The sequence below is a fragment of the Columba livia genome, chromosome 5 (genome assembly GCF_036013475.1).
Source record: "Columba livia isolate bColLiv1 breed racing homer chromosome 5, bColLiv1.pat.W.v2, whole genome shotgun sequence".
NCBI lineage: Eukaryota > Metazoa > Chordata > Aves > Columbiformes > Columbidae > Columba > Columba livia.
In genome coordinates, this window is record NC_088606.1 from 14,111,949 (window position 1) to 14,136,340 (window position 24,392).

The following is a 24,392-nucleotide window of genomic DNA, read 5'->3' on the forward strand; positions in this document are numbered from 1 at the left end:
TTCAAAGCTGCGGAGCTCGGTTTGGACTAGTGCCAGGAGGAGCGAGCGTTTCCAGCGGAGCAGGAGAAAACGCTTAAATACAGCTCTTAAATGGCAGGTGGTTCCTAGAGGGGTTGAAAATAAATAATACTGTTGGAGGTTACAATGTCATCTTCTAGCTACCAGGAAAAAGGTTGTTCCCTTCTTTATAGGCTCAACAGGGAAGTAGCCTGGCTAATCGGGGCATGCAAAATGCACAACTGGCTGCAGCTCAAGTGGGAAGGCAGCACAGCGGCCGCCAATGCTGCTTCTGGGAGCTCGGCTCCTGGCACCTCGCTGAAGCCATTTGAGCTCTAAGTCACAGCACTTTGTCCAGGCTGGTGTGTGCAGCCCGCTTCAGCGGCGGCTGGGCAGAAAGCCTGCCCAGTTTTGTGTCGGCTCAATTCACTAACACAGCCGTAAAACAATAATCCTCCTTTTGATTTGGTCCCCGAGCAAGTGTCGGTGGCGATGTCCACTGCCTCTGGCTCTGCTCCATGCCAAGGCCGGCCATCTCAGCCCTCCTCACCCCTCTCTGTGCCTCTGCAGGCCCCAAGCTCAGGTTCACGGGTCCACCAGGTCTCTTCTTGCTCTTCTCCCACCCGGCGTGAGCCCACCAGCCTCAGCCAGACCCAGAGAGGGGATGAGACCAAGCGTGTTGCGCGTTAGGCAGCCAGCCCCCACCTCGCCTGTTTCCCCTGATGATGCCTCCTCTGTCCCTTCAAACTTAGATCCGACTGACAGTTTTTTCTATTGTTTTTTCTCCAGGGCCGTCCAGGCCTGCAAACCTGCCGGGGGCTCCCATAGCTGCCTCCTCCCACCCTCACACATCCGTGATCACGTCACCTCTCCGCGCACTGGCCTCCCTCCCGCCCTGCCTTAGCCTGCCCTGCTGTGGTGCACGTGCAGTCTCAGTTGGCGGGACTCAGACTGAGATTCAGACTGAGACGTCAGGCACATTTGGATGTCATTGTCAGTTGTCAGGTAATAGAAATATTTTTTTTTTTTGTTGCTATCTGAAGGTCAGTAGTGCTGCCAAGTGATGTCATCTTTGCTGTGGGAGAGCTGCCTTTGCTGGGTTGCTTGGGGAAGGCAGAGAAAATACCTTAGGCCACCCCCCTCCTCTTCCTCCTTCCCTGCTGGCGGAGGATGGGGAGCAGGAAATGGCCTGCGACTCCGTCCATTTCCCCATGCCTGCCCTCCTGCCTGCCCACCTTCAGCTGTCACCAGCAGCCGCTGCTGGGCTACTTGTGCCATGTTGTAAACAAACATCTGAGACTCCTCACAGACTGATACCCTGGTATCAAGATTTCATCTCTCTGAGCTGTGTATTTCAAGCTTAATTGGATAACATTTAACATCTGAGGTATTTTTTTTTCCTCACTCCTTTCTCCTCCCGCAATAATTCGTATTAAAGGCTCTCCTCCATGTCCATGTGCACACAGGATGTATGTGCTCCATGCCATTTTCTCTCTTGCTTTGAGAAAATGGTCCTTGATAACTTGTCACGCATCCCTTGCCTCTCCCTTGTCAGCTTTTCTTTTCTTTTATTCCTTTTGGGTGCCTGACTTTTGTCACCACGAGGAGGGGAAAGTGATGTGGAAATGAGGGCAAACAGAGCTAGCCGAAGAGGATATGGACATATTGTTGCCAGACTCCATCATTTCAGACCCAGCGATCTCTTTGAAATCAGTGGGTGTTTCTGAGCATGGCTCAGTTGCAAGATTTGGTCTATGATGAACTGCAGGTTGGAGAGGTGAAAATGGGGAGGGCTTGAAAGAAAATGCAGCTGTGGCAAAATCCGCAAATGTTTATGGAGCCTCACTGTGGTGGGCCAAACCCTGCAGCCCTCATTCATGCTAACGTGCATGGAGTTTTAACAGGAGTTCTCAGAATGATGTGTGGGTACCAGAGGATTTAGAAAGACAGTAACAACTGTCATGGGTAAAGACTTTGGGAAATGTCTCCTCATGTCCCTCTGAAGCTCACAAAACTTTGCTGAGCTCAGCTTTTTCCTTCTACAAACAGTGGAACCACCTGGCTGCAGCATGCTATATCTTGTGAAAATGTCCCTGTACATCTCTCATTGTTGTAATAAAGCAAGACAAAAAGTTTTGCAAGAAATCTAAACTTGCGTCTTGGAAACTCTCAGTCTTGAAAGACAGAATAAATTCAGTAGGAGGCTGTGAGTCCTCCACATGGTCCTGTTTCGACCCTGGGTGAAGCTCAGGGTGTATGTGTAAGTCTCCTGTATGGCCTGGGAGAGGCTCAGCCTGTGCCCAGGAACCGGGCTTGCAGCGATGTGATGAATGGTGCACTGCAGCATATCCAGGGGATTTGGTCAGGCTTCCTATTCGAGCTGAGGTACACAGCATGGAGGGGATGATCTTATAATCTGGCTCTGCTTCATCAGCCTCAGCACATTGACCAACTGGCTTGAGACATGTAGACATGGACTCTTCTGAATGGTGAATGCTGGGTCAAGAAGTCTCCTGCCTCCCTGCTTTCCTCTTGCACGTAACCAGTAAACCGAACTGGAACTGATCTCATGTTTTACTGTTCTCTTTCTTTGCTGGTGCAATATGCAGGCAGGTGCCTTTGGTAGGTAGGTAGCTATACCAGTGAACTGAATGCCCTGGTTCCCTGTTGCTTCTGATGCCAGCAGCTAGTGGGGAGGGAAGCAAGTACAACTAAATATAGAAAAGGAAGGAAGGAAGGAAGGAATAATTTATTAAAGAACGTGGGAAGGTGAGGCTTTTGTACTTTGCGTACGTTTTAGTTCTCACTTTGGAGTTGTGTGCTGTGAGTTTTCAGAATTGCCTGTTGGCTGGGAGAGTGATGCCAGCTCTGTGGCGAGAGAGACCTGTTATCATGGCTTCCTGTAATTACTGCTGCAGTCTGTGGCACTTAGAGAATAGGTTATATCAAAGTGCATGCTACATGTTTATGACAGTAGCTGGTCAAGTCCTGCGTGAAGGAAACATTTTCTTGCCTTGAAAAAGGAGATAATGTCTACTTAACCCTTTCTTAGCTCCCATAATATTCACTGTATGTGAGCCTGGGCATGGTTTAAACCATGTAGCAAGGGTTACGGGATCTTTCTGGCTCCCGAAATGTTCTGTGGAAATGAAAGAAAAGTGGGTTCTTTGTGTTGACTAATAATCTAGTGACGATCCCTGCATCATGCCCTCTTTTTTAATACAGACATTTACAACACTCGCTACAGCTTCAGAGATCTGCTTGTCTCTCTGACTTGATTATCCTTTTATTCTGTCAGCCCTGTTCTTGCTTCTGAGTAATTGTTTCCTTCTTTGAACAAAAGCCATCAACAGTTCCCTCCTCTCCTCCTCCTTCATAATTTCTTACCTTTCCTGTTTTTCAGCATTCATTTAAGTCAGGACCTGGAGCTTTTCTGTGCAGTTCTCGAGCAGGCTGCGACTCTAGAGGCTCGAAGTTGCAGGTACTCCAGATCTCTGCTAGGCACTCACAAACTCAAGAGTTCCAGCAGTTTTTTGCGGGAGAACCTAAACTTCTGGCTGCCGATGGTATTTGGGCAGGCATGTGCGAAAACTGCATTTGTAAATCTCCAACCTAGATAAGAGCGATCACCCCGTGGTATTTGGTCATGCACAGGGGGAGCTGGCCTGCCTCAGCCAGAGCTATTTGCGATCTTCAGAAGACATGCTGCTGAGAGTAGTTTCAATCACAGTAAATGATGCTGGGAAGTCTGCTTGGGTGTCCGCTGTGTTGCTTGGCTGATGCTGGTCATTGTTGCCTCTCTCTTTGTTCAGTTCTTCGTGTTCAGGGCACTACAGGATTAGGAATTTGCAAGTCAAGGTCAGTGTTTTTCCATGTGATTAAAAAAAAAATTCCACCACTGGAGCAATCTCTCATTCTCTTTATTTATTTATTTTTGCCTCAGAGGCTGCTGTCTACTCAACTGGCTTCTCCCGTTTAAATGTTTTTAGTGCCTATTTAATTAGAAGTTGGAATAGAGTCATGAAATTCACAGGGTTGTGTAGCTTGCATCTAAAATATAAATGGGCAAAGCATTCATTTTGCTTTACCCCTTGCCAGATTAGGGTGCTTTTTTGAGCCTGCTTTTTATTTCTTTTCAATGAATTGCAACTGCTCAGAGTAACTGTAAAATGCACACAGTTTTTTTTTTTTTTGCATAACAGAGACATGCAAATGGTTGTTGAGAGACGTTATTATGTAAAGAAAAGTATATGCCCATATGCATGCACACATACATGGCAATACTTTTTGTGGGGCTACTTTTTCACAATACATCTTCATAAGGCTCTTTTTATGATGGTGATTTATTAATATTGTACATTAAGGCGTAAATTGTCAAAGCTGCCTGAGAGATTTGGATGCCCATTTCCCATTAAAGTTAACGAGAAATGAGCTTTGAAAATCTCAGCACAGAAGTGCATGGCATTTTACAATGCGCTCTCCAAAGAAAAAAGTCTCTGCCCTGAAGATCCTGCAGTGCAAAAGCCCCAGAAATGGAATTATAATCGGGATAAGACAAAGTGGGTTGTAATGGCACAGATAATAATTTATCCCCTAAGCCCACATTCAGATATATACCTGATCCAAAAATCTTTGGACCTGGGCCCACGAGTGAGGGTTTTATATACCTCCATAAAGATAATTAAATCTGTCCAATACACATATATTCAGCTAACCAGTGAAACTGCTTCCTTCCCACATATAGGCTGATGGAACGAGGTGGAAAGCAATTACGACACTTAGTTGCGTATATAAAAACAGCAAGTGGGCATGGACAGCAGTGATTAATGGACAGGGCTGTGAAGTTTAAGGTCTAAAATAGAGGAAAGCATGGGGCCATAGCTCAGAAGACTGGAACAACCTCCCGTTAATTCAAGGAATCAGCTGTATTAGTCACTAGGACATTCTGAAAATCACAGTCATCTTGTAAAGTTAGTATAAATTTGCCTGGCTACTGAAATTCTACTTCCTGCATCATTTAACTAGTCTGGTGTTTTCTTGGCGAAAGTTAAGGTGACAGTAAAGATAAAAGAAGTACCTGTAAGTAAATAACAGGTTTTAAAAGAATACTTTCCCCTCATTCAATTATATCACCATATTCATTTTGTGTTGGCTTTATAACTGTAGTCAGCCAGTAAGGAGAGCAAGATTAGACCACCCTGCTGTAAAAAGCTTGATGCAATTAATAGAGTCTGTCTAGAAAGCTGTACTATTTCAAAAACTTTTATGTTAATGATATGGTATGCACTCGGCGCATTTTTTACTAGAACAAGAAGAAAGCTTTTGTTCACTCCAGAATGAGTTTTGTTAACACAGGAGGATCAATGGAAAAAAAAAAAGACAAAAAAACCAAAAAAACCCCAACAGTAATAAGAGCGGAGAATGCAAACTCAACCAGCAAAAACCTTCTAACTCATCAAGTCCCAGGACAATGACTGATACTCTACTCTTCACTTTTTGTTGAGTATAATCTCTCACACGCAAAAAAATCTACTAAAACTTGATGTCTGATCAGCAGTGGGTGCTTTTTTGAGAAAGAGGAATTTGGTCTATGTGTCTGAGGGTAGACAAAGACCTATAGTTTCCCTGAGACCCTTTGTAAATGTATCTTTTTTATTTTGCTGCATAAAGAAGAGGTTTGCATTAAGTACTGGCTAGAATTCAGGGGAGATGTCCCCATTAGTCATGGTTACATGTATTTATTTATTTTAGTGAAATATTTAATGCATGCTATACTAGCATTGACTTTGTGGACAGTACTTACAGAGTGCAGGGATGTGTGAGAGATGTATATACTGAAAACGGTAATGCATCAGTCTGAGTGTATGCATCCATCTTTTCATCCGTCTATCAATCTATGTGTTCATCCATCTATCCAAGTATTAAAATCATATGTGACCTGTCTGTCTATGCAGATCTCTGTCTCACTAGATATTAAAATCAGATCCAAACTCAAAATAGATGGATCTGATCATGAACTGATTTTCTGACTGAATGGTGTGTTTGTCAAGAGGCAGCAGAGACCTGAAGGCAGCAAAGGGTGGCTAAAACCAGGGTGCTGCATGGGGCAGCAGTGCTGGCAATTTGAGCGTGGCTGAGGCTTTGTTCTAGACAGACACCCGATTGCTATAACTTTGTAAGTCCTAATTATGTCAAGTTAAGAACCAGCAGGAGCAGTAGTGATATTTAAAGGTGCTTTAAAGTGGATGCCTGTCATTTCCAGACATCGCAGGAAAAAAGAAAAGCCCTTAATTGCAATATTAATGGGTGGAACCAAATCTGGTAGTCTTGGGACAAAAGGGTTCAAGGCAACATTGCCTGCAGTAAAGACAATGGCTCCAACATTGAGAGAGTTAACTCGATCGCATACCACTATGCTGAGCCCGAGAGTCTGAACTCTTCAAACGCTCCAAATGGAGAGCTAAATCAAAGAATCCTGTTTCAAATCCATCCAAGATGTTGCTGTTTTTCTCCTCTGACAGGAGAAGCATTTGGAAGTGCAGTTTCTTTCTTTTTTTATAGCTGTCTTAAAAAGGAGTTTGGATGTTTAGCACAGCTGGTGCTCATTACATTATGCACTATCAATAAAATAGCATGTGTAATTAATTTTTAATGCAGTGCTGTATGCAGCGCTTTAAAGCAGTTACTGTGTGGGGAGAGCCGACACCGGTCACTGACATCAGAAATATTGAAATAGAGGGCTAGATTTTGCATTTTTAAAGGGTGTATGTGCGAGTGGGGGAAGGGTAATTCCCAGCCAGCAATTCTCTAGCCACAATCAAATTTAAAAATATAGGAACAAGATGGATGAAGGTGATTTTATAATTTGCTTATTGGAATGAATGAATTTATTTTCTTTTAGAGTTTGCTGAGTGATGACTGGGTTAGGAGTAGGTGACTTCAGAGTATAGGTGAGCGCCAGGGAACTGCACAGCAAGTGATCCATCTTTGTTAAAGCACAAACAGGCTTTGGTGGTATCAGGTGGGAGATGAGGCAAAAGGAGAGGTTACAAGAAAGCAAAGGAAGGACATTTCTGTTTCATCTCATTGAGGATTTTTTTTTTTTTTTTTTACAGGGCTTCTTTCTTGTTGTTCCCATTAATAAGAAGCCCCATTTCCCCACCTTGATTCAGTAAATATTTGGGAGCTATCAATAGTTTGGAAGGGAGAGAGTAGCTTGGTTACAAAAAGGTACCACTGATGGCGAGTTGCCTGCTGCTCTGACAGAAGACCCAAACAAATCACAGAGTCTTCCTTTTCATGGCATTTGTGCAATACTTTCCAGGAGACACCAGCACAAATAAATACTGCTTTCATGGGGTGCAGTCGGCAGGGTGTGGGCACCACCATAGCTTTTGGCAGCTATTATGTACAAAAACACCTTGGTTGTCCGGAAGAGGAGCAAACCTATTTTTGAAGTTGTAGTGTGGTGCATGTTCATATTCAGCAAAGGGTTGGGAATGGCTTCCATGTTTCTGCAGCAGAGTAGCCACCAGGGATGGTTTGCAGGATAGGATCAGCTTCTCCATGCTGCCACCTCCTTCCAAGCCTTTTCAGGGAGCTGAATGCCTCTTGGTGAACACTTCCCAAGAGAAGAATTCAACTGCAGGAAGGAAGGAAGCAATCACCTACAAAGCGACAAAATTAGGGGTAGTGTTTGTCAGGTGCCTTGCCTTTCTGTTGGGCAATGCACCAGCTTTCGAAGAGCTGATTTTTTTTTTTTTTATACACATGCACGAGGCATAAATGTTTGCAATTATTCTTTCAGTAAATTGCCATTCATTTGTACATAGCATATGCTAAACAGTTCACTTGTACAGCCTCACCTGGCATATTCAGGATGGAGTTTTCTCCTGCCCCTTCAGTAGTAGTTTTTTGTCATCACTTTTCTTCTCGCTTTCTGTCAGACATGTGCGGATGCGTTTGTGTGTCTGAGCCAGGAAGTGAATTGGGCTGTTCAGTTTGTGAGAACAGAGATAAGTCTCTAGTGCACAAATATGATGCTCAGCGTCAAAGGAAGTAGGGCGAGCCATGGGGTATGGTGTAGGTAGTTGCGATAAGAACCGCGCTTGAATTCACAAGCCAGTGGGAAAGTTGGAAAAAACAGTGAAGTGTTGTACATTTTTTAGTGAAATAGCTTTATTTTATTTTAATTTTTAAAGGAATTGGTTCACATATTGCTGGAGTGTCTTAGGTTTAGGCCAGAGAACTGCAAAAAAATTACCTTATGTCCCTCCAGAGCTGCCTAATTCAGGGGACCTGGATTCTTTTTTCTTTTCTGAGTGCTTCATAAAAATAGATGAAAGGAAGAGTTCTGTGCTCAGATGGGATGCTTTATGTTCAGAAAGGAATTTGAGTCAAAGAAGCCATGCTGATGCACCTCGCATGTGCCCCACTGGGCTCCTATGTGCTGCATGTTGGTCTGTCTCTCTGCTAAGCAGTAAACAGTTGAGCAACTGTTAGCAACATACGCTTTTATGTTGTTTGCTTTCTTTTGGACAGGTTTTTTCCAAGCCTTTTTGCAGCACATACAGGAAGCTGATAGGGTAGAGTATGGTATGTGCCTTTGACATCCTTATTTCCCTTTTGCTTTTTTCTTAATCCATTGCTATGGGTCCCTACTCCAGCTAACACAACCTGCTGTAGCACAAACTGGAGAAGTCAGGTTCTATGAATCAGTAAAACGTGCGCTTGGAATGAAACAGGCAAAAATCCCACACAGCGAGGGCTTACATTTCTTAGGAATTTGGCTGTAAGAGTCAGAGGTCCTGGGACTTCTGGAATGAGGTTAACTCAGGCACTAAGCAAGGCAGTGGGGAGACATAGGCACTGGAATCATGCCATGAAACAATGCTTTCTAAATTTTTGTCTTTGCTATTAACATAAGGAATCTCTGGTTAGAGAGAGGACAGTTTGCAGAACATACCTGCAGCTTTTATGCTTGTTTAAATGTCACTTGGCTACTTGGAGCCTATTGTGAACTCATTATTTTCAGTCCATCCCCTGGCAATGGGAGGAGAGCATCTTACCCTTTTTGTGTGTCAGATGGTCTCCTTACCTCTCTTGTATTGACCTAGATTACTTCACTTGAGGCCCAGGTCTAAACCTGATCCTTACGTCTCTTCCATGGCTGTGTGACAAGCGTAGTTCTTCCAGGGCATGTTGTACCATGCCAGCAGTCCACTGATGGATGGGTTAGGGACTGCTGAGGGATGCTTAGCTGAGCACCTTTCCAGGAGCTGCTTTCTGACTTCAGTGGTGTTGTACTCTTATGCCAGCTGTGAACATGATCTATGGAATTCAGGGATGTACGGAAATTTAAGTAAGAATCAGAGTATTGTCGGGAAAGATGTACCATTTCAAACTGTCCATGGTGTTCAGTGAGAAAAACAAAAAATCAATGGGACAACAACATGGCAGCAGCACCCTTTGCTTGTGGGGGACCTATTTTTTTCAGTTTGCATCTCCTAACAGAGACTGGGGTTATTTTCTCTCTTCAGGTTGGACAGGGAGAGAGTAAGTTCATTTATTGTGGCACAGACAGGCTTATAATGCAAAGTCTGTCTAAAAATTGAGTGTTTACGGATTGATTAATCAAAAACCTTTATAAAAATGTGTGAACCGTCAGTTCAACTGGGAATAGGATCATTGTGGTTTTGGCTACGGAGAGGACAAGATTACTGAGTAACTTTACCTTTCTGCAATGCTTTTTAAAATATAATTTTAAAATAATACATTCTTTCTGTATTTTTTCTGTGTTCTCCTTAAACTGTATTAATACCTCCATTGTAAAGTCGAGGTAGCATCTTAAAAACTCTGTAGCCTACTGAAACCAAACCCTTCGCTATCATTGGCAAGAAATACATAGCATAGTTGTACAAAATCTTGTGAAATTGTTGTAAACTCCCTCCTAATTTCCTTCGTACTTTCTCTGCACATTTTCCATGCCGAGCAGTGTGAAAGCTCCAGTGATGCTGGCCCCTGCCTTCACCACCACTGTCAGCGTTCATTAGTGCAGTCGAGCACACTCATAAATGTCTTCCCATATTTAGAACCCTCTAGCCAGAAAATCTTCCCTTCTCTTCTCCCTGTTTTGAGTTAAAAACTGATGGTCAGGGTTTGAGGTTGGCACCTGTGGTTTAATTTTAATTCTGATATCATCCAGAGCTGTAAGGGAGAATGAGGATGTGTGGGAGACAGTACTATCACTGTTAAATAATTTGCTCCTTGCCCTTTCCTGTTAAGTTTGCCAGGCCATATTTTGTGATTGTAAGCTGGGACATCTTAAATTTGTTTTCTCCTTAATAGGTAAAGATGAGGGAATGCTGTTTCTCACTTTCTCCTCACTCTACTCTCTGGGGCTGGCTGGGGCTGCTGAGGAGGTGTTAACCAGGGGATTGCATTGTCCGTGGTTAGATTTGCTCCCCTCCCTGGCAGCACGGGGGCTGTATTGCATAGAGCTCCCTCCCAGCAAGGCCCAGTGAGTCAGCATCCCGCTTGCTGGGCTGGCTTATAGGAACAGGCTGCTCTGTCCTTGGCCACCCTGACCATGGAGTTTCTCCCCACCCACACCTTTCCCTTCCTCTGCTCTGCCCCAACTTCTTTCTTTTTTTTAATATATCATTTCAACTTTGCCATCAGGTAGGTCCTTCGTTCATTGCTGTCTCTGCCAGTGGTCCCTGCAGTAATAATTACAGCGTTTTTTCTAAAAATCAAGTGCATTTTGCACTTTTTTTTTTTTTAAGTGGAAGTGGCTGCTGAAAGTTAACACAGCTTGCAACATTCAGACTTATTGGGCCAGCATGAATTTCCTTAATAAGCTGGGGTATGTGACAGTGTGTGCACGTGTGCCTGTGTGCTTTTTCCCCTAAACTCTGGAATAAGAGTGCTGTCTCTTTAAATCCTAACTCCAACTTTACTGGCGATTTTACAGAGCCTGGTTTCATTTATAGTGGAGCCAGACTTGCTGTGTGAGAGCCGTCCGCATGCTGGAATTAGTCTTAAGCTCGCTTCTGTGGCGTTGCCAAATTCCATGTTTGTGTTTTATTTAGAATTCTTTTCACGGCCAGTCGAATCTGTTCAGGCACACATAGGCAGTGTTGCGCCCCATGGAGAAAATAAGCAAGTTTGCGTTTTCTTTGGCATAGGCCATGGCCACAAAAGACTGCGGTCTAAAAAAACATTTTTTAAAAGCTATTTTAACCCATAACAGATGTATAAAGTAGGCACACGCATGCCAGCTTCCTTAGTTTTAATTAAAAAATAATTACAGCTTTAATGGGATGCTAGTGACAAATTTGGATGAATGGTGGGTGACATTATCTCAAGGCTTACTTCAACTAATAAATTAGTGCATTTCCCTTGGCCAGTGGTAGAGATGAAATTAAATGAAGGAGCAGATTAATATTTCTTAAAGTTACATCGAACCAAACGAAAAACCAAATAAAATAAAAACCCAAGACCCCTTCCTCCCTCTCTTACTCAGATTCCCGTTTGCATGAGATCACAGAACATGGAGAAAAGGTTATTTTCCCTGGCTGATAAATGATCTGGCCAATGATAAACTGGTCTTAGCTTTGTAAGGTACCTGCACCTTTCGTAATTTGACATCGGTAGCCACGTCACCAAATTATTGTGATTAATGTCAGCAGACACTTCTATTTATAAATACATCTAACTAGCCAACACAGTACCTCCGAGCCAGGAAATCTTAAATATAAAACCATCCCTAGGTGCTGCATGTTGCAATGGTTCTCTCTTCATACCTCAGCTAACTGGCTGCCTTTTGCGCTGCGATGCTGGCTGTGATTCTTCACATCTTTAGGCTATTTTCAATTTGAGGCTTTTAAGGCTCACCAGAACTGGGCTAGATGCACAGCCTTGCACAGGTAACAACAGTTTATATTTATTAAAAAATAAACAAAGGAGTAATAAACATGCAATGAGCTAACCCCAGATGGTATCTCTCCTGTTATTACAGTCAGGTATATGCGGCGCTGGGGAAGGGAGAGGGAAGGATCAGCATGGGAGGCTGTGGGTGTTGAAGGAAGAGGAGGAGAGATCTGACACGTTCACTGGAAAAGTGTCTTCCTCCTTCCCATGCAAGCCTCCATCCCACCCATGGACAACCTGAGTAGGTGCTCAGAGGAGAAGTGATGAAGCAACTAATTTTTTCATGGTGTCCAGCAGAACCTCATTTCCTCTGGACTTGCTTGTCCCACCCTGGCGCTTTCCAGCAGCAAAGATAGCCCAGAGTGGGATGGGGCTTTCTGGATGTGAGCAGACGATTGATTTCATGATCTCTGGCACAGGCAGATGAGTATCATTTGTGTGTGGATGGCCAAACCCTGCTCACCATTCTCAGATGTATTCTTGCATGAAACTTCTCATCTGCTTAACATTTAGCACCTCCTTATTAAAAAAACTCTGAAATGCTGCTGATACATGTAATCTAGATTGTGAGAGCTCTTCAGGTAGGAATTGCCAGTTTTCTGTAGCAAGCACGCTATCTTGTTTCCTCGTTAAAAACTATAAGCAATTTTTGGAAAAAGCAATTGAAGGAAAGATAGAAAAAGGAATTATCAGGTGTTTGTTGGATAGCTACGTAACTTCTCCTAGACCAGTCCAGATTTGTCTTGTGATCTACAAATGCTTTGCTACTAATCTCCATGCAAATATGTCAGTGTCCCTCAACTTGCCCGCTGAAAGCTGTCTGCCGTGTGAAGCTGGGGAAACACAGTGTAACGAAGCAACTCTGCTTGGTTCAAGCTAGTCTGGAGAATCTGAGCTCCTCAGCCTGATCTACTTGATCTCTCAGGGAGGGCAGTGTCTATCCTTGGTGTGCAGGGGGTTCATTGCCTGACGACAAACCAAGCCAGACTCTCCAAAGACAAGATTCTTAGCCTTTGTTTAACTGCAGTGAAAGAGAAAGATATTTTCCTTTGTCGTCTGAATGAGGATTTCTGTGGTAATATTTCCCTGAGCTCGAATTCCTCATGAGTGAAAATGAAGTTCCAGCATTAAAAACATGAGTCACACAGTGCAGATGAGAGTAATTTTTGCATTCCTGGAATTTTTGGAAGGGAAACATTACATTTGCATTAATCCTTTCAATTATACCTTATTGCTAAAATAAGCCGTGAGGCATTCTGCAGTAGAGCCCTTTGCTATTTGGTTTCAGCTGAGGCTTTGAAACTAGCACCTGAAAGCTTTTAGACTCCTGTGTGTCAGTATCTTAATTTTCTTTTTATGTTGCTGCACACAGGATGGTCTGGTATCTTTTTTATTTACTCCTTAGGATTTTTTTGTTTAATAAATAAGAGTAATTTGATTTGTTCTGATCTGTCTCAAGTATCTAATTGCTGCTGTAGAGAATGATTAATGTCCAGTTGAAAGGATTCCACATCTATAAATGAGAATTGAAAGCAGATGTTAGTTTGATGAACGTGTGCTGCCCATTCCTTGTCTGCACTGGCTCAGAGAGAAGGCTGCTAAGATATTGCTATTTATCAAAAGAGAGATGTTAGATGCCAAATACAGTTCAGAGTCACACACCTATCATGAGCCAAGTGAACAGTTAACAAATAATGTATCCCAGGTAGTATTTTTCTCTGCTTGTGAAATATCTGTACACAAGACAGCATTATCCTCAAATTGTCAGAAATACTTGACAAACTCCAGTTCAAGAGAGTGCACTGTGAGTTGATTATAACCAGGACTTTGTGTCTCAGTTCTTACTTGGGGAGTATGTCGTCCGAGGGCAGGTAAGTTCAGTTTCCAGAGCTATTGCCTGCACAATGCTGATTCTGAAGTTAATTCAACCCATAAAAAGAATTACGAAGCTGATACTGTTCTCTTTTCTATTTGTGGACTGGCTAGGTGCTCAAGCATTTCTGGCAAGCCAGGCCAAATGCTTTTCAGAGTTTGCTAGCTTGAGTTCATGCAGAACTGTGGAGAGCAGACAGTAAAACGACCAAAAGACTGAATTGCCTGGGCACAAGATCAGTTTTTGTAACATCCTGCCAACTTTGACGTACACTCGCACACAGTAAGTGCAATAGCTTTTATATAAAAGCAGGTACCAATGGGATCTTTTCACGTGGGCTCCTCAGTTTAGTAATGCATGATGCTGTACAGTCCTTTCACACGTGGTGCTCTCTTGGCTGTCGGAGTTCGCCTTCCCAGCCAGTATGTAACAGCAGGTTAGCAGCCAGCGCATGTCAGAGTGGAGGAGGAGAAATTCTGGCCAAGGGCAGGCATTTCTGACAATGGCAATAGGATTGTGAGTGTTTCCAAAAAAACAAGAAATCTTTCTTTTTTAAAACCTCTCTTAAAAATCTTTCCTGGACTCTTAAATGTTCACCAGTATGACTGTGGACAAAAGAGTAAAAAAAAGATTAATAGATTTAGTCACTTTTGGGGTTTTTTTGGTGAAATGGTTTTTGCATTTTTATTTTTTGTTAAATCATCATTCAGATAATACCAAGACTAGCAAACTATCTCACAGGTGGACAGATGGAAATGTAAGGACCAACTCAAATCTTCCTTGCTGTCTATAAATCAGGCTGATTTGCGATATGTGTGTATGGCAAGAGAGAGAGAAGAGAGGAGAAGGACAAAAAAAGGTACAGAGAAAGGACCTGGAGTGATGGAGGAGGACAGGTACTGGCATCCCAGAGCTCTGGCTATGTCAGCTTCTGTGCTGCAGTCGTGTAAAAATGACAACAGAGTACTGTCAGTAGGACCTTCCATTCCTCTGGTACCTGAATAGGACTCTGTATCCAGTAGTCAGGTGAGAACAGAGGAGAGCTTGGTTTTACATTTATCTGTCTTTTCCATTTAGGGACTAACTATAACAACATTAATTTCAAATAAAATTGTTTCTTAAAATCCTTGGCTTTTGTTTTGTGGACAGTACTGAACTGAGGAGTTAGACAATTAAAGTAACTACCGGGGTAAAACCTGGCCTTTTAGATTGTTTCTGATTATTTTTCCTGGCCTATATCTACCTGACTCTGCTATAATGTCAACAGTTTCCAACTGATATACCTCACAAAGTGACTGGAAATCTGAAATTGTACCAAAATAAAATAAATGGTATCTCTCTTCCTACCAGATCATACTTTAAAGTTATTAAAACCCCAAACCTGATTTTTGCCTTTCTTTACTTGTCTTTCTCCACTCTCTTCTTAGCTTAGTTTTCTTATAGGGAAGAAATTTAATTGATGCAAATACAACTATCCTAAATTAAGCTGGAGAGATACTCATGTGCGTGATATCATCACTGGTCAGCCTGTAGTGCATGGTAAACTTCATTTCTGTGGAGGAGAGCTAGGACTGAAGTCAAGAGATGGGGCACAGCTTACAGTGCAGTCAGCAAAATATGTCAGAGTTTCTCTTGGTGTAGTCTCCTGACTGGTTGTTCCTATATCCTTATGTGGGGTAGGAGAAAACACCCTTGAGAAAGTGTGTGAAGGAAGCTATCCTTTGTAACATGGTGGCTTTCCTCATTGCAATGAATCCAGACTGCTGAATGAGCTGTGAATGTGTAATTTTTGCAGGACAAGGCTTGTCCACAGTATTTTATTGTTTCTGGAAGTGGTCACTTGAGCAAGTACACATGTGTTCTGACTCAGTGTTGATTTGCTTTGGCTGCTTCTTAGTAGGTTTTCCTGTGAATAAAGGTGTGTCTGGCCCTGAGCAAATTGTGGAACTCCCTTGTGTTGGCAGTGCAAAGGTGTAAAGGGGTTGGGAAGCACATAGCTCAACGTACATCAGAGGCTTAGCATCAGGAATCTCATGTTTTCTCTGCATGGGCAGATACTCTGTTGGCCTTACACAACTGAGGGCACGGCCCTAAGTTTTAATCATGCATCTAAAATCAAAGGCGAACACCACATAGGCAGTGTTCCTTGGAAAAGGCAGCTTTATGAGAGCAACAACAGGCTTGTTTTACAGCTGGGAGAAAAGAAAGCATTCCTGTCCAGGGCTCCCCAATGATAACAATGAAAGGACCCTGTATTTGGCTAAAAAAGGAAAATATAGATTGAAAAATATTAAGAGTGGATTTCAGAATTTGTTGTATGCTTTTATTGCTATCCAGTGAAAAGTATTAATAAGAGAAAGAGATTCTTGTACTTCATGTTCTATTCCCTATGGTTTGGGAAAACTAACTCCAAGCCTTGTTTCTCTTGCTGTATTTTCCCTGTAATCTTGGAAAAGTCCTTTAATTTCTTCATGTAAATTCTCTGACCAATTCAGTAAGGAATTCCAAGTCTTCACTCTCTGATGGGAGTAAAGATATGAAAGTTTCAGAGGTGTTCAAATACTGAGATAATAAAAAGCTACAGAAGTATATAAAATGAGTGGAAAAAATTTAGACTAATTTTTGAGGAAATGCTCATCCTGGTTTTTATTGAATGTAATGGAAATGATACTGGGAGCCAGTGATGGTGACTGATGTTTGTCCAGCTGTTACTGTATTTAAAATACTCACAAGTGTGTAAGAGGTACTGCTGTTACTCCTCTCTGTGAAAACGGTGGATAAAATTGTGCTCTCAGGTACAGCAGCTCGAGACCATTGCAAATTAGGCCATTGGAAATCAATGGGGTTGCACATTTGTAACTGAGATCAGAATTTGGCTTGGCCTTGTGTGGTGCTCTGTGTGTTAATTCTAGCATCTAAACCTGGAAGAAATGGCTTTTTTATTGCAGCAGTGCTTGAAGAGACCCCAGGAAAGTAAGGTGTAAATATTAGAGGCTGCCAGCAGCTAGTGGCAGTTTCGGCCTAATAAACTGGAAGTAAATAACTTGGTGATTAGCTGGAATTGGCAGGCCACTTAAGCACAGGGCTGACTGGGTACATGATTTTCCCTGTTCACACCTTAGTACTGTATAAGAGCAGGGATAGATGCCTGGAAGATATATGATCCTCAGCAGAACTTGTTCTGAATCTACCTTGGCACTTCTATTTGAGAATAATCTTAATGATACCAACATCAACAGTATATACTTAGCTTGAACCTTCCATCCTAAGGAGCCCAGAGCCCTTCTAATTTGAAGAGTGAACAAACAATACACAATAAAATAGAGCTTGTTACAGCAAGGACAGATTTGCGGCTCAAATGCCAAACTGAGAAGCCAGTGGAAACTGAGGTTTCTTGCTGCTGCCCCCACCACACAGCCTCTCTGTGAACCTGACCAACTCCCTTTCCCCCCAGTGTATCTCTGCAGTGGGGACGTGGAAGGGCTAATAACATGAGAGTCTCAAGTAAAAAGGTATGTGGATAAAGCAAGCAGGGCAAGAACCTAAACAGAATTATTGTGAATAGACTTGTATGTTCAGAGAAATTCAACCCTTGGAGATCCACTCTAAGAAGAAATATGATCAAATAGTAAGGGAACAAATGAACTCTTTCGGGGCAGGACATAGATGAAGTCCATGGGAGTTATCAGAAAAATCAATTGCTATTGATTCTGTGAGCATTAGATCAGGCTTCTTGCTCCCTGACTGCCATTAAGTTGTATTTCAGGAGACAACAGGGCATTTTGGCAAGGATAGTAAGAGCATGTTTGGCACAGTCCACTCATTTTTGCCGTTGCCATGCTCCTGTCTCACTTGCCTCTCTTTTTATATCTGTGAACCGTAAGTGGCAGGAGAAGATTCTGGTTCAGTTGTCATTTGCTGCCTTTCTGAGTCCCACTTTAAGCTCTAATACACAGGCTTGCTTTAACATTTTGTTGTTCCTCTGGATGACTTTACTTTTTCCTTTGCAGCAATGAAGTTCCTGCTGCAAGAAGGAATTCCCCTCTCCTCTGTAATGAAATGACCAGACTGGGCTGGCATTGTGTTCCCAAAGAAAAAAGGTTATAAAACACTCAAACAGTGCCAGGCTTCCTGACAGAATTAATACTTCACAGTATTGTGTCACTCCTATAGTCTCTGCTTTTCAGTTACCCATCCCTCTTAGTCATTTCATTAGTCATTATTTTTGGCAATAGGTGTAGTGATCTGATTTGATTGGAAAGCACCAGGGCACAGTGGCCAGGATTGTTACTTATGAATAGTGACCATTTAATTGACATGTAGATTCCTAAGAATTTAAGCTGTGTAGAGGGGTCAAGGAGTGTAGTTTTCTTGATGCCTCTGCTCTCTGAAGTGTAGTCTTTTGGTGGCTTAGAAATGCGGCAATAATCCTTAAAAATGCTGCAGCTTGCCTGAGATTGTGCAGCATAGTTCATCTTTGTGGTTTCTCCTATTCAGCTCTCACAGGTGAGTATGACCATTTTACAGGCATGAAAGAAAAAAGGGCTTGGGCACAGACTTGGTTAGTAAGTTCCTGATCTCTAGAAATCTGGTCTGGTCATGTCACTACATGAACAACAGGCATAAAATGAATGTACAATGGAAAGTGTTGGACTTTGGGTTTGGATTAGTCCCATCATCCAGTTCAGCAGTTATCAAGTTGACTTGCAGAAGATAAGAGTATTTTGGCCCAAGGTAGTCAGAATTGAATTGTATGACAAAAGTACATTTAAAATTCCTGCTTAGGAGGGCTAAAATGTATGCATGGAGACACTGGAGCATTTCTGGTGAAATAATGGCATCTGCTGCACTTTTAACTTTTACTGTAACTGAGAACAGGAAAAATAAATTTTTAAAAAGAGGGCACCTGGAAGATTTAAATATGACTAATTTTACCTTCTTGAGATTGAGTACTGGATACATGGAGCCTGCAAGGAAACCAAACCAGGGTTGGCTCTACAGGGTGAATCTTTGGGTTTTGAAGAAGCCAAGAATCCAGAGTGGCTGCTTTATGTGGGATTTCTTCTTTTCTTCAGCCTCTTGGGCGAAAGTCAGAGCTATGTGAAGGTAGGTGTGTGCGGTATTTTGCAAGCAGACATGAGCTTGTTCTGCCCATGCTTCAAGCCAACTGGACAGAAGCCAGCCCTGCTCCGGAAGCCATTCAGCTGCTTGGTGAGGATGTGGAGCCCCAGCCCCGTCTCTCTGCAGGGCTTGTTCGCTCGGGTTTGGGGTTGTGCTAACCACAGCTACATGTCCTCTGCATCAGTGCTGGCTTGTGTCTGGCCAGGTTGGAGTGCAGGCAGGGTGAGCCTTTGTCAGCCTGCCAGATACCACGTAGACATACCCTTCCTCACCCTAGGTAGCAGTTTCTCAGGCACTTCATTTTCGTTGAAGTCAGCATGAGCAAACATTAGTCATCTTGGGAAGCAGTTGCCAAAGGAGGTCCTTTGTGTAATGCATAGATTTAGCAATCTAGGCATTGACTTTGCATTACTAATATTTGGTCTGCTTTCTCCCAGGCCTTTCCACTCTCTTGGTCACTGTCAATCCCCTTCACTACTAGCTGCTCCAGTCCATAATTGCATCTGACTGCAGTGATACAGTTGTCAGCCCTGGAAAAGTCTCTAGACTTTGTCACTACCCTCCCTCAGGCAATGCAGTTTACCACCAGCCCTGAGTTGGTTTGGAACCTCTTGAAATTGTTGAGATCTCAACAGTGCCTTATGGTGATATTGGCCTTTCTTTTCACCTTGAAGAAAGGAGTGGCAATTCAGCCACAACAGAATGAGTGACTTTAGCAAACTGGTGTTTCTTCTTTATGGAGTATAAAAAGGTTTCACCCTAGAGGGTACAAACTATGCTTCACAGAGTAAAACAAAAAGAGTAAAAAAGAAGTTATTGGCTTGTGTTTCTGAGAGGTCTGAGCTTTGATTGGTTTTTCTAACTCAAGGAATTAAAGCAGTACATTTTACGTTTCCTCTTATTGTATGTTAATAATGCACTTGTATTCCTTCCTACTTGGCTTCTAGCTGAGGAAACTTGAAGTTCATAGTGATATAAAAGCTTGAAATTGCCCAGAAAAGTTCAATTTCCTTCACTTTTCATGTGCTAGCACTCGTGTTCTGAAAAACACTCCACATGATCTAAGTGTGAAACTGTGGTCTGTTCAACCCACTAGTAACTTCATGGTGACTTCTGTCAGGTTTCTCATAGGGATTTGCATCATGAGCATTAAGAAGAATAGCAAATGTTCATTTTGCAACAATATTGAAGTTTCAAATTGTGTTTTTCTTCTGACTGGATTTAAACCCAAATGTAAAGATTTCTGAGAAATGGAATTTTGTTTTCATTTTTTTAGGCAAAACCATGATATTTTGGTTCAAACCTAATGGCTTCTGGGTCAGTATCAATGTTGTTACAGCATCTTTCAGATAATTTGCAGGCTGACAAACAGAGTTGAATATGGGTCTCATGACTACCAGGGCAGGTCCCTATCTCTTCCACAGTCTTTCTTATGAAATTTCACTGAAACTCAGCTCTTAACACAGGTCATCTTAACTGTCAAGAATCTTTGGTAAAAATGCTCTGAGCAGCCCCAATCCATAGTCTTAAAACTTGTTTCAACTTTAACCATGTAAGTCAAATCTGTAATATAGGGTCTGTGGTCTTCTGTGAAAAGGAATGGGCTTTATACATTGACAATATTGCTTGCCTGGAACAGTTACCCTCCAAGAGCTTTTTTAATGTGATAGACATAAGAAAAGCCTTCTAATTATCTCTTCCATGCCCTGCATTTCCCATGTAGGTTCCAATAGGATCTGAAAGTCCAGACATGGGTCACTCAGTCCTGGGGTGTTACGGATGCCCTCTTGGACCTGGGAGGAAAGCAGGGGAAACATACGTTGTAGAGTGGATGCTCTTCACGGTTGGAGAGATGTAACCTCATTTGTCAGCTATCACAAAACACTAATTTCATTTGCATTGCTGCAGTTTTGGCTAGAACTGTTCAAACCCCGCAGGGTTCAGTTCACAAGGTTGTATGTGAACTGAACCTTGCTCTCAGGTTGAGGAAGGGTGGGTGGAGAATCAAACCTTTCAAGTTTGGTTAGAGGGATGAGTCTGAGAAATTCACACCTTCAGAACTCCTCGTCCTCTTCCTCTACTCACACGTGCACTGAGCCCTTCAGTATTCTTTACTCAAGACTATATAGTGATCCTGGTAATACTTTAGTTGTGTTTCTGGCTTTCTCCGCTGAGTCACACAAAGCTCTATACAGGGCTTTCCTCTCCTTCCTGGCTCTAGATGCTGCCACTGATGAGCTGTTACATTGTTATAAAGAACATTCAGGAGCTGCCCTGCATTGTAGGTTACCTCCTTGCAGATTTGATCTTCTCTTGGTAATTCACAACTGGAATCTGTCTTTCTACCCAAGTTCATGAGAAGTGTGGTTTATAATCAGTAGAAAATGTGATAGGGATACAGTTATGCTCAAGCTACTGAGAATAAACACCAATGCAATATTGTGGCTTGTTAAGGCTATTTGCCTATTACCCAACCCAAAATCCAGTAGGCAAAATCTTATTTATGTTCTACATCCTTGATATGGCACATGCAAGGACTCAGTGACATTTTTAATTCACAATTGTTGTGTCCCTATCAGCGTCCCTCTTCTCGATCATTCATATTAATCCCAACTCCATTTCGACGTGTTGGCTGAATTCTGCTCTTGCTTACACCTAGTTGCTTACCAGGGATTAAATACTTGTAGTGGCAAAAGATGAGGCAATAAAAGAACAGGATTTTGTGTACGCTCCCAATTACCGTAATGAGCACATATATTTTCACTTTGACTGCAGGGATGTTTTAATGTGGCTCCTCAACTTGGCACAAAGTAACTTCCTTTCTTGCTACTTTCCGCAGGTATCCTAAGAATGAATAATGCAAGCTTGTGAGCAATTTAGCTGCATGGTCCTCCTCACTTTTCTCACTGACAGTATAATTTCCCTGTTTAAGTGCAGTACAGAAGATGTGGCTTTGAATGTGCGGATTTCGGTGGAAGACAAACAGATTCCCTCTCCCTTTGACGCTAGAAATAGCAATAGCGCTGAGCAGTCAAAATATTTCAGTCTCTCATTCTAACTGTATTTGAGTGTGCCTGTGTTTCATGCCCTGTTATCATTGCAGAAAAGAATTCCCCATCGTTGATAGCTTTTTTTGGTGCTTTTTGCAAACATGAGAGTGAAGAAGTAAGGGGGAGCTCTTCCACAACAAATACCACTGCATGCTCTGGGATCTTTTGGAAACAAACCTTTTTTTTTTTTTTTTACAAATTTATCTTCCAACAGTCCTTATTATTAAGATATACATTCTTATGAAGGGATGTTAAACAATTAAGCCCCTGGAAGGGACAACATCAACAAATGCTGAAATATATTTAAATAATAAAAAACATCTTTAATTTTTACATGTAAAATAATTGTGGGCTGATGGCAGGTTAAGCATTCATATTTATTAAAATGCACTTGCCTCTCTTTTATAGGAAGAAGGTTGTTGTTTCCTATACTTTCCCTCAGCCTAAGCCACTTCAAGGCTTCCTTCTCTTCAATCAAAAAGAATCAATTATGCATTGTGGTTGCTTTCTCCCAAAATACTTTGATTGCCTCATTTTGTTTTAGCTGAGAGAGCTCAAGTCATTCCTTTTCTATACAGGAGGGATGAGGGATGTAGAAATTACCCAGTCTGTAACCAAATAACCTGGCCTTTAGTGCGGATTCCTACTGACTCAGAATATTGACAGCAATCAGGAGTCTCAGGCTGTTGAAACTTCCCCTCTAATTGAACTGGGAAAGGTAAACCAGTTTCAGTGCTCCACACGCTGTAATTGCAATAATTTAATTTAGCTATTTAACCTGTAATTCAGTGGTATTTATTAAAGAGCATAGGAGAAAATGAGGCCATTAGGAGCCAGAGATGAATACATTGAAATGAAAATGAACACTTCTAACTGCTAGTTGACCTTCGTTTTGTAGCAGTTTTTATTAGGCTGGTCACGGTAATTACTGGGACGTGAATCATGGAGAAAAGTGAATAATTCTGTAATGAACATTTTTATTCATTATCTCACATTTTCAGGAACCAGAAAAGTATCATGTAAAAGTATCTCCAGCATTCTCCTTTTGTTTGTTTTTTGACGAATAATGGTTTGTGGACAATAGCCTGGTGCAAAACATCACTCCACTGTGAGAATTTGTGTCATGCTAAATTGATGGGCCCATGATGCTTGGCATGCAGTGTGCGGGGTGCACTCAGGGAGACAGAGCAGTTTGTAAATCAAGCAGAAATCTAATAGTAGATGTAGGATATGCTGGTCACCTGTGATAAGAGTTAGGAAGCCACACTTTGGGACAAAAGCTGGGGTATTAAAACTTTCCAGTGACTTATGCTGGGCTCTCTGGACTTGAGTTCTTTCATCCTGGCTGCTGCCAAGTAGCAGTTTCTTTGTGAATAGGTCTTCCTGACCATCAGCAAGCTGTTTTGGGGAGAAAAGTCAGCATCCGTGGAGGCTTCTGAATGGTTTTTGTAGCGCAAGAGTGAGGCCTCTCCCAACACCACTGTGTAAGCAGTAGAGTCCTCTGTTCCTCTCCTGTTTCAGCACACACCAGCGTTGCCAACACCAGCCTAGCTCTGGAGTGCACAAGCCGCATCCCCGGGGTTTGCTCCAGAGGAGAAGGGTGGAGGGAAAGCAGGCGCGGGTGAATTTGTGGCTCTGCCTCATGCATGGTTGCTCTGGGACGGCCATCTCGCTGGGTACCAGGGGAGGGAATCAGCACCCTGTGAGGAGGTGGGAGCCCACGTGCTGCCATGCACTGGTGCTTGTGCATTGTGTAGCATGGTCTGCCGGGCGTCCTGTCACTGCAAACCTTCCAGCCACGTTGTTTCATTAAATCTGCTCCTTTGCTGTAGCAAATTGTTTGGAGTTAGTGTCTCGGCAAGGAGGAGAACGGGCAGCGTTTTGACAGTTGCGCTGTGATTGATATTCTGTTCGCTGCTCTTGAACACTCTGACACTCTGATCGTTCTTTTTACCACTCTTGTTTTCTTACTAGTGTTATTAAACCAGCCAGACTCTACAGGGACCTGGCCTCCTGCACTCCCATAGTTCACAAGATCTGAAGGGGTTTTTCTTTTGCTTTTGTAGTTTTTTTTTTTTTTTAAGTCTTTTTTTTTTTTTTTTTTTTTTAGTTTTGTTAATTACTGCACAATGTAATGAAATTTAAGTTCAGTGAGAGCAGTGAGTGCTGTGAGGAGGGTTACTCCCCATGCTCCCACATATCCGCACTATCCCTGGCCACAGTAATTCCAAGATGGATGAAGAGGGTGAATTTATTATTTGTAATTATTCACCCTAAAGAGGATATTAACAGTTCCAGGTTTGAAGCTCTGCATGCTAGAGTTGATCTTTGCTAGGCATTCTTTTCTTTACTTAAAGTGGCCAATAAACCTACACCAAGCAGCAGTGATGAAAAAATCCAGCTGCGCTAACCTCTTAATT

General features: G+C 42.5%; 1 protein-coding gene across 10 annotated transcripts in view; it reads left to right on the forward strand.

Annotated features, from left to right (window-relative positions):
• Positions 1-24,392, forward strand: part of BCL11B (BCL11 transcription factor B) — a 96,012-nt gene that overhangs the window by 42,106 nt on the left and 29,514 nt on the right. For 6 of the 10 annotated variants that reach the window (XM_005506107.4, XM_005506108.4, XM_065063531.1 and 3 more), the window contains exon 3: positions 787-1,002. The exons of the other annotated variants lie outside the window; for them this stretch is intronic. In XM_005506107.4, coding sequence (XP_005506164.1) covers positions 787-1,002 — 216 coding nt within the window. The remainder of the gene's footprint in view (positions 1-786; positions 1,003-24,392) is intronic. 10 annotated transcript variants of the gene reach the window in all.